This window comes from Gallus gallus, chromosome 31 (genome assembly GCF_016699485.2).
Source record: "Gallus gallus isolate bGalGal1 chromosome 31, bGalGal1.mat.broiler.GRCg7b, whole genome shotgun sequence".
Lineage (NCBI taxonomy): Eukaryota > Metazoa > Chordata > Aves > Galliformes > Phasianidae > Gallus > Gallus gallus.
In genome coordinates this window covers 443,172-452,591 of record NC_052562.1, presented here as the reverse complement: position 1 = coordinate 452,591, position 9,420 = coordinate 443,172, and the positions used below count along the sequence as shown (strand labels likewise).

At 38.0% G+C, this 9,420-nt stretch overlaps 2 protein-coding genes across 19 annotated transcripts in view; one reads left to right on the top strand and one right to left on the bottom strand.

Annotated features, from left to right (window-relative positions):
- The window catches only part of LOC121107841 (butyrophilin subfamily 2 member A1-like), a 143,329-nt gene that overhangs the window by 43,821 nt on the left and 90,088 nt on the right, over nucleotides 1-9,420 (top strand). The gene's annotated exons all lie outside the window — the stretch shown is intronic.
- Nucleotides 1,935-9,420, bottom strand: part of LOC121107837 (butyrophilin subfamily 2 member A1-like) — a 142,035-nt gene continuing 134,549 nt past the window's right edge. For 12 of the 14 annotated variants that reach the window (XM_046904825.1, XM_046904826.1, XM_046904822.1 and 9 more), the window contains 9 exons: nucleotides 8,628-8,726; nucleotides 7,947-7,973; nucleotides 6,778-6,804; nucleotides 6,239-6,265; nucleotides 5,752-5,778; nucleotides 5,297-5,323; nucleotides 3,962-3,982; nucleotides 3,210-3,236; nucleotides 1,935-2,709 (listed from right to left, as the gene is read on the bottom strand). In XM_046904825.1, coding sequence (XP_046760781.1) covers nucleotides 2,165-2,709; nucleotides 3,210-3,236; nucleotides 3,962-3,982; nucleotides 5,297-5,323; nucleotides 5,752-5,778; nucleotides 6,239-6,265; nucleotides 6,778-6,804; nucleotides 7,947-7,973; nucleotides 8,628-8,726 — 827 coding nt within the window. In that variant the 3' untranslated portion in view covers nucleotides 1,935-2,164. The remainder of the gene's footprint in view (nucleotides 2,710-3,209; nucleotides 3,237-3,961; nucleotides 3,983-5,296; nucleotides 5,324-5,751; nucleotides 5,779-6,238; nucleotides 6,266-6,777; nucleotides 6,805-7,946; nucleotides 7,974-8,627; nucleotides 8,727-9,420) is intronic. The other 2 variants (XM_046904817.1, XM_046904816.1) reach the window with 2 other exon arrangements.

The window sequence follows — 9,420 nt, the reverse complement described above, 5'->3', positions numbered from 1 at the left end:
CTGCTCTGTACTTTTAGGTATTTCTTCATTTGTTTGTTGTTGTTATTGTTTTTATGGCCCTATGGCCCATTTTAACAGAGTTCTCTTCCTTCACATTGATTATCTGTGTGCTGAACATACCTGATTTGTTTTGTCAACTGCAGTGTTAACTATAATTGCTGTCTGGTCACAACTTTGGAGTAGCTCACCAGGCTGCGCATCTCCAATGAAGTTCTGCTCACCAGACACCTGCAATCTCATTGTTTTTGTGTTTTTGTTTTGATTTTTTTTTTTTTTTTTTTGTGGTGGTCTCTTCTCATAGCCATTGACTCTACCAACTCTAACGATAAATGTCTCATTCATAAGGTTCATTAAGCAGCTGCAGTAAAGAAATTTTGGAAACTTCAAGTGTCTCAAGCCATAAACAGACCTTAAAATATGCTTTTGTCTTTGGAAAAAAATTCTTTTCCAATTTTAGTGTCAGAATATTGAATGTGGTCTCAAAACACTGTTCTAAGTGCCATCATACAAATATTTCAGAAGCCTTTTAGGGGCCTAACATTCAGTTAATGTAAACAGGAGCACAAAGTATATTAAATAAAAAAATCTGAGATAACCTTACTTAGAGATATTCCACCAGACTGGATTTACCCCCCCAGTCAGCATCAGGGGATCTTAAGAATTCATCTCATAAACAGTTTCAAGATTTTCCATCTCTCAGAACTATTTTCTTCACGTGAAGAGCAAGACCATCCAGTTAACAGTGTTTTCTGCCTGCAGAAACAAATCTCTGATTCAGCTTTTATCTTGAAGAATTTTGGAGAAAGTTTCCTGTGGAAGTAGTTGATTGAATTCACCATTTTCCGTCAGTCAGTGGATGTTGGAACTAAGATGGTTGCTCCAAAAGTAATGCCTCCTATTTATTACGCTGACCCACAATGTCAGAGGCCGATGTTGGTGAGATGCCAGTAGAGGCTGATCATTCCTGAAAATATTCCATTAAATTTTGTTGCTGTGTGACAGATGGCAGCAGAGGATTGGTCTGACAAAATGGCACCTGACATGGAAGTGCTCATGAAGCAAAGATGTGTAATTGAATTCCTCCATGCAGAAAAATTTGCACCCTTCAACATTTATCAACACTTGATGAATTTTTATGGAGACCAAATGGTGGATGTGAGCACAGGCAGGCAGAAGGTATTGCATTTCAACAGTGCCTCCATAGCAGTGGATCACTTCTGCTGGTACAGATTTGTATAAACACAGCATGAAGGCTCTCATTTGTTGCTGGCAAAAAAAGCAAAGCTAATCATGCTGACTATGTTGAAAACATTCTGTTTTGTAGCTGAGAATTTGCTCTATCCAAGTGTCATCTTGTTCTTTGCAGTTGTTGTCGTTTCCGTGGAAATAAATAGGAGGCATTACTTTCAGAGTGACCTAAGTAGATGATCTTTAGGATCCTTTCCAACCCAAGGCTTTCTATGTTCAGTCATTTTCAGGAAAACAGAGCCCACACCACACTCTCTGGTTGTTCCCATCCCTTTACTTTCATGCCTTTCATTTCTCAGTTGGACATCTTCTCAAGGCACTGGTCACTTTGAGTAGTTGGCTCATGCTGTACCTGGACATGTACCATGCCACTAACTCAATATCCTGATTGTTTTTTCAGTTACTCAATCAAATTTTATTTAGGACAGCTTTAAACTGAGCAAAAGTAGTAGGATTTAGCTAGCTTTTTTCATGCTGGCTTAGCCGCAATTTGAATTGAAGGTGCAAATTAGGTCATTTAATTCTAGGTGCGTACTTGTGAGCTCAAAATGCATTAGGCTTCCACATTCAGTCAGTTGAATGTAGCCGCTGTTTACTGTAATTGTAACAGACTGTAACTGTTAGATAAAAATGAATATACAGTAAATGCTACAAAAACTGAAATAAATACATATCACTTAGGTTTCTGTGTGTGTGTGCTTTTATTTGTTTATTTGCTTGTTTTTAATCCAGACAGAATAAAATACAATTGCAACGTTTGATACGTTTCAGTTTTTACAAAATGAGCTCTTACGGCAAGATGGCTCCCTCTGAAGTACTTCAGGGACTGTTTCTTCCTTAACCATGCTTTTTAAAGATGAAAATACATTCTTTTCTTCTTCTACATTTTTGCATCCTCTATTATTCACCACATTGCTCATTCATTAATCTCCTTCTCACTCTGTGGAAGAGGATCATAGGTCTGAGGTTTTACAGGACGTACCCCCAGCCACTTGCCACTTGAGTCTGGACTGAAGAATGGATACAGTTTCCCAGTAAACTCCAAAACGACAGACCCAAGAGGGCTCATTTCTTCAACATTGTAGAATGAAAGCTCAGAGCTTTCCACATCCAGGAGAACACCCACCACACTGCACTGTTTGCAATCACTTACATCCTCCCTACCAGTTAATATGTATTTTCCCTGAGAGTACTGTAGACTGAATAAACTATTCACTGGGGGAGAAATCCCCATGTTGTTCATAATCATATTCCTAACATTCTCACTCACCACTCCCAGCTCCCACTGTGATTGGTTCCCCACCTCCACTTCCCAGTAATGTTTTTTGTCTGGAAAACCTTCAGTAGCTACCATCATCGCTTTGAGGGCTGTCTCTTTCTTGTCTGCGGACTTTACCCTCCTTTTGTCGTCACTAATGCAGAGGTTGGGGTGTTTGCATTTCTGATCCAGAGTGATATTAACTTGGAAAAGAAAAAATTAAGCAAAAGAAATTATTTCTGATTTTCAGGAAAATAAACAAGAATGTCAAAGGAAGAGAATACAGACGACAAATGGTAAAATAATCAAATAAATATGTAAATTTATACACCAGGAATGTACCGTAGTTTCCCGAGACAAAAACTCAATAGGAAGAACAATCTGCAGTGGGACATGCCTTTTCTCTTGCTTCATTGTGGCTTAATTAAACCATCTGCACTCATATTGACTCATCAGTAGAACACAAAGCCACATAACATTTAAAAAGGTCTTAAATGGAACAGAAATGATCCATTTCAACTCATGATTTTTGACAACAGTGTAAATGGGAGATGCCTACAAAAGACTGTGTGCCTGTTTCAACAAACAGGCTTAATATTTTTCCCAAATTATTACATCCTGTGAATTCTTTGTGGCACAAATGATAGACATATTTATGTGCATGGAAGAACATGAGGTTAATGGCAGGTGAGTCTTGGCTTACCTGCATTGCTACGAGCTTTCCTGAACTCTGGAAGAAAGAAAAAAAGAAGAAGAAGAAGGAGAAGAATGGTTAATTTAAATTACTGCAGAGTTAACATTCCTGATTTTGGAGCTGTATAATGTTACAGGGGTGTAGATTTCAAAGAAGTACAAAATGGTTGGGGTTGGAATGGACCACTGAGTCCATCTGTACAACAGAGCAGTTTGCCCATACCATAGACTCACAGAATCATAGAATCGGCAGGCTTGGAAAAAACCTCTAACACCGTCCAGTCCAACCATCCACGTATCATTAATATTTCTCACTAAACCATGTCCCTCAGTACAACATCTAAATATTTCTTGAACACCTCCAGGGTTGGTGACTCCCCTTCATCCCTGGGCAGCCTGTTCCAGTGCCTGACGGCCCTCTCTTGAATAAGTATTTCCTTGCATTCACTAGCTGGATTTCACTCCATGCACCACCACTCTCTGTGCCTGGCCTCCCAACAAGCTGGATTTAACTCCATTCACCACCACTCTCTGTGCCTGGCCTCCCAGACAGTTCTTCACCCAGCAAACAATGTATATGTCCAAGCCACGTGCTGCAGCTTCTCCAGGAGAATACTGTGGGAGACAGGTGACTTTCAAACATCTACAAGCAGGGAGACTCCACGACTTCTCTGGGAAACCTGTTCCAGTGCTCCATTTTGACTTAAACATTTTGATTACATTTGAAAATGTGATAACGTTCATTTTCTACTTTCAACTCACTCAGTTCATTCCAGACATTTTCTGAAAAACAGAGAAAGTTATGTTATAGCTGTGCATGGCAAGGATCTCCTGCAGAATCTCAGATAATAATGACTATTTCCAATACTACATTATTTAAATGTGACTGGGCCTAGGACTCAGGAAAGGATGCTAGTGTAACTTCAGAGTAGAGGTTATCCAAATCCAAGCTAGTCACCTGGGCTATCTGTAGAGTCATAGAATCCTAGAATTGTTTGTGTTGGAGAGGATTCTTAGAATTCATCTAGTCTAACTCCCCTGCAATGAACAGGAACACCTACAGCTAGATCAGGTTGTTCAGAGCCTGGTCCAACCTAACCGCGATTGTCCCCATGGATGAGGCATCCACCACCTCCCTGGGCAACCTGTGCAGTGCCTCACCACCCTTATTGTAACAAAGTTCTTCCTTATGCCCAATCTAAGTATCCTCTCTTTTAGTTTGAAACTGTTTCCCCTTGCTCTGTCACACAGACAGGGCACAGTACTCCAGGTGAGGTCTCACAGCTCTGAGCAGAAGGGCAGGATCATCTCCTTCACCCTGATGGTCACACTTCTTTTGACACAGCCCAGGACACAGTTGACTTTCTGGGCTGCAAGAGAGCACTGCTGGCTCACATCCAGCTGCCATCCACCACTACCCCCAGGTCCTTTTTGACAGGGCTGTGCTCCATCCTTCCATCCCCCAGCTTGTATTGATTGTGGAAGTTGCCTCAACCCAGATGCAAGACCTTGCACTTGGCATGGCCCATTGTGAGGAGGAAGAGACAAGTACATCAGAAAATTTATTCTCTGCTCTTTCAACCATCTCTCCCTTGAATGCTTTCACCTCTCAGAATGGAAGCCAAGAATACTGCCTTAGCCTTCATGTCCCACTTGTAAGGATTCACAGGGGCTGTGGATATGCTTCACACCACAACAAGCAGAACCTTTACGTTGCCAAGAGTCAAAGTGCATATGAATGTGTCTCCCTCTCTCTATAGGTATTATTCCCCTCTTTAGATATGTAAGTTAGTTAGTAGAAAGAGACATTTTTTCTCACTTACAGAAAAAAAAAAAATTGAATGTCTGCCAGACTCCTTAAATGATACTCCCTTACTATGGAAATAGACATTCCAGAGACAAAGATTGTGTCAGATACAATCTTTTTTTCAGGGACAACTAAGCCTCAAAGTGTGAAAGAGAGAGGGAAGTGCTGTGACGGTCCTCCAGTCCTTTAAAGATCTCAAAATATTTCACTAGTCCAATCTAAAATAGTATTTCTGATCAAACAAAACTTAAATGATTTTAAGGACTTTTCAAAGTTAAAACTATCCTTACCAATTCTTTTCTCTGCATCCTCATTTTCTGCAAAGAAACAAAATTAAAAGCCCATGAAAAGTTAGGAAGACTATAGCAGGTGAATTATGCTGCACTCATGGAATTATAGAATATTAGAGTTATAGAACACTTTATATGGGACTGATCTGTCTGTATATGTAGAACATCTAAATAGATATAGTTACATACAGATAGCAATATTTAGTTATATAGAGATACATAGGTATATATATACCTATAGATAAAAAGAGGGCTGGTGTTTACATGTACATGTATAACACAAAATTGAAATTACATTTTTGTTGGATTAGGGAAGTTAACCTTTGCAAGTTATAAATTCTAGGGTATTGTCTTATTCTATTATTTGAAATTGCATAAAACACCACTATTTTATCGGAATAACATGTGACAAAAGTATAAAAAAGTAGAAAAGTAGAAAAAAGATGTTTATTTACCCTTCTCAAATCTCCTCCCCTGTTCATCTAAAAAGGAAAGAAACAAAGCAGAAATAACAGTGAAATTCATTTCTCAAGATGAAAATTCACAAAATCTGACTGAGAATTTCAGCACTGAAGAGTGCGTTCATTTGGGAAATGAGGCCTACTATTAAGCTCAGAATAAAATTTAAGGCATGTGAATCGGTCATCAAAACTGATAGGGTGAATTGTCTGCTGGAGGCACCCATCCCTGTCTATTTACAGTAAAAGGAGTCTAGATGATTAGTTTAGACTAGATATATAAAATTCATTGGCTAAAACCAGGTGGTATTAATATTAACTGCTATTACTATCTTCAATTAATCGAAAATCTGGAGAAGAATGACAGTTTCAGTATGGGCACTCTCTCATGACCCTTTTTTTTTTTTTTAATTGAAAAAGGGGTTCTTCTAACTAACAATCTTCAAGACCAATATAACAAAGAGAAGTCAAAATATGCTCTTACCCAGTTTCCGTTTGAGTTCATCTATATCTGAAAAAGATTTTGATTAAATATTAGAAAACTAATTCTTTTCTCTCCCTGACATAATTTGCATGCCCAGCAAACTTGCTGTCCAGAGTCAAACCAATACACCGGCTTTATATTCGTACAGTATAGTCCTAACCAGTAGCACAGCTCCTAGATTTTTCATAAAGACTTCAGAAAACTATATATTTTATTTTACTTTTCCAGGCTCTGGAACTAATCATGAACCATAATCCCAAGTTAAGAACATATTAAATTAGATTAATTACTGAATTAATATAATTCACTGATAGAGCAATTTGCAAGCTCACATACTGACGAAAATACTTCTCAAACTACATGCTCTGAGGTATTTATCTTTACATGGATAATATAAAAGGGAACTTGATGACTTTTAAAATTTGATTATGCAAAAACAGTACAGCTACAAATATTTCCTGAGCTCAACCTTCAGCTGTTCCTAAAGAATTACATGTTTAGAGAGAGAAATCACTAGGAAAAAACACTGTCAGGCTTACCTTGCTCAATTTGCTTTCGTGCATTTTCTGTGAACAGAAAGAAAGATGCTTAAATCCTAAAAAATAATTCTCCAAACACTTAGCATTCAGTTTTTAAGACTACACAGCAGTGATTAAACCACAACAATTTCTACAGATATTTGTATGAGTGCATTTGCATGCACATCTATATACATATGTACATAATCTATTGGTGGGATTTCCTAGGGAACAGTCTTCAAAAAGGTATTATTTTCTTCATAGTCTCAAGTTTAAACTATTGCAGTACAGTCACTGACGGAAACAAAAATTGTTTTCCCAAGTTAAGCTTGCTTCATGCAACGTTTGAAACAAAAGCAATAGATGTCAAGCACAACAACCGATTTGACATCAAGCCTTGCTTTCTCTGCTGACGAACTCCAGAGGTCCTTCCAATCTCAATGATTCTGTGGAGACTGATGAGAAACTTTCCAGCAGTGACTGGATACAAATTTCAATAACGCTGTCTGAGGGTTAACACCCAGTATGGATTGTTTGGAATTCACGGCTGCATTTAGACCAGGAACCTTCATCTATCTTTACAGTTCTTGTAGTCATTAGATAGTAAAGATTTCCCCCAGTACAGCTCAAAAGGATAAGCTTGGTTCCTGCTCTCAACTGCATCCTGATTTCCATCATTACTGGTGAGAAAGATGCAACTGTCTAAAATAAGTCATATCATTTTCTCTTTTCTTTTGACTTGCTTTTTATTTATTTATTTATTTATTTATTTATTAATGAGCATTAAAATCCCAGACATCTTATGGGTGTCTAATTTTCACATGAAACTCATTTCTGCACTGAAAATATTCTACTGCTTTAAAGAGCCTGGACATGACAGCTAGGGAAACGGTCAAAAAATCATTTTTCTGAATGTGAAAAACTTCTAGATACATGGTTGGTCACAGTAGGAAAGCCTGCCAAGGTTATGCCTGCAGGGTGATGCACAACAGAAAAAAATTAACTGCTTCTTTCGACATTGACAGACAGTAGATAGGTTGGCCAAACCTAAACCCCAGTTTTTAGAAAGCTTTCATTAAACAGCTTTAGGAATACAAATAGCCCCATTGTTTATACCAGTGGCTAACTGTGTGTATACTGCAGTCTCTATTGCAGTGTTGATGATGAAAAGAGGTATCAATATTACTTACGTGCACGAGTGATTTCCTTATTGTTATCTGAGAGAGAGAAAAGGGGTGGAGAGGGAGAAAGAAAATGTTATCCAACTTTCTTCCTTGTTTGCTTGTAGGGTCTCATATGAAACCTTGGATATTCTGTAGTGGTTATGTGTATCGTTTGGTAAAGAACATTTATTTTCAAAATGTCTTGGTTTATATATGCTTTCCATTAAAATTACAAGAAATCTCACGTAATTTAATGAATAAAATTAGTGGTGCTAAAAGAAAAGCATCAGCCAGTGCACTTCCTTGGCAGCTGATTTGCATTGTTGAACTATCTTAGGAACTACTGTATTAAGCAGTAAAATAGCTTGCAAATAAATGGAACCAGTGGATATCTTTGGGTATGGTGACATATTTCAGGTATTTGCAAGAATACTATTTCAATCATGAGATTAAGTTGAGGTAATTATTTCACTACAGTAATGTGTTGATTTATCTTCTAGGACATGATTGTAAAGGATTATACTCTAGGATGTTGGAGTAGTTAACAGTTGCTTAAAAAAAAGAAATACAATCTGAGTAGAAATACTGTGAAGTCAAGGCTGAAAAAGCACAGGTGTGTCTCATAACCCTGCACACTCCCCAGATAATTATGAATATGATGGCAATGTTTTCAACCAGATTGCATTTGGCATTACGAGTGGAACTTACTTCTGATTTTATAAATTGCAGCGAGGACCAGGAACATGCTCAGGAGCAGGATCACAACAAATGCCGCCAGCCAAGGGGAGGTGGAGGGAAAGAAGGCATCTGCAAATTATTCAAGAGATCAATTATCACTGTTCTTGCAGAGCCAACTGTTGATGTATCCTCTGTTCATTGCTCATGTTCGGTTTCAATAGCCTAGTTGTCACTTTCAACTAGGCAAACCATCAGCATAAACCTGGAAACAACCTTCAGAGTATCATGATCTAGAGCAAGATATGATCGTGGCTCTACTTGGTGAAGCCTTAAAGTTGTATGGTCAGGCTCTTATAAAAGCTTTGAACATGGCTAAAGATATAGCTGAGTTGGTAACTGCTTGTGCTAAAAGTGTTGCGTGCGTAGTACACTGTATGTCTGTAGCAGTAGATTGTAACGACATTTAATTTTACAAGGAAGCCCAGAATAAAATAATAAATATTAATGAATACTACTGCTGCTGCTGCTGCTAGTAGTAAGGATAATATGATTAATAATAAGGTTAGCCATGTTCCAGTTAAACTAGTCATCTCTGTCAACAACAGCTAATTTGCCATTACTTCACATACTACACTCTGAATCACTTTTGGAGAAGTCTGTTGAACTCCTTTGAATGCAAACAAACAAACAAACAACAACAACAAAAAAAAACTTTTTTATATGTCTAAAGTGAAACAAAATGAATTTGGATCTAAGTTCCATTCATAGACGCCTGAAGGAGCAGTTCACCAGGACTTTTATATCCCTGAGTTATTTTCTTTGT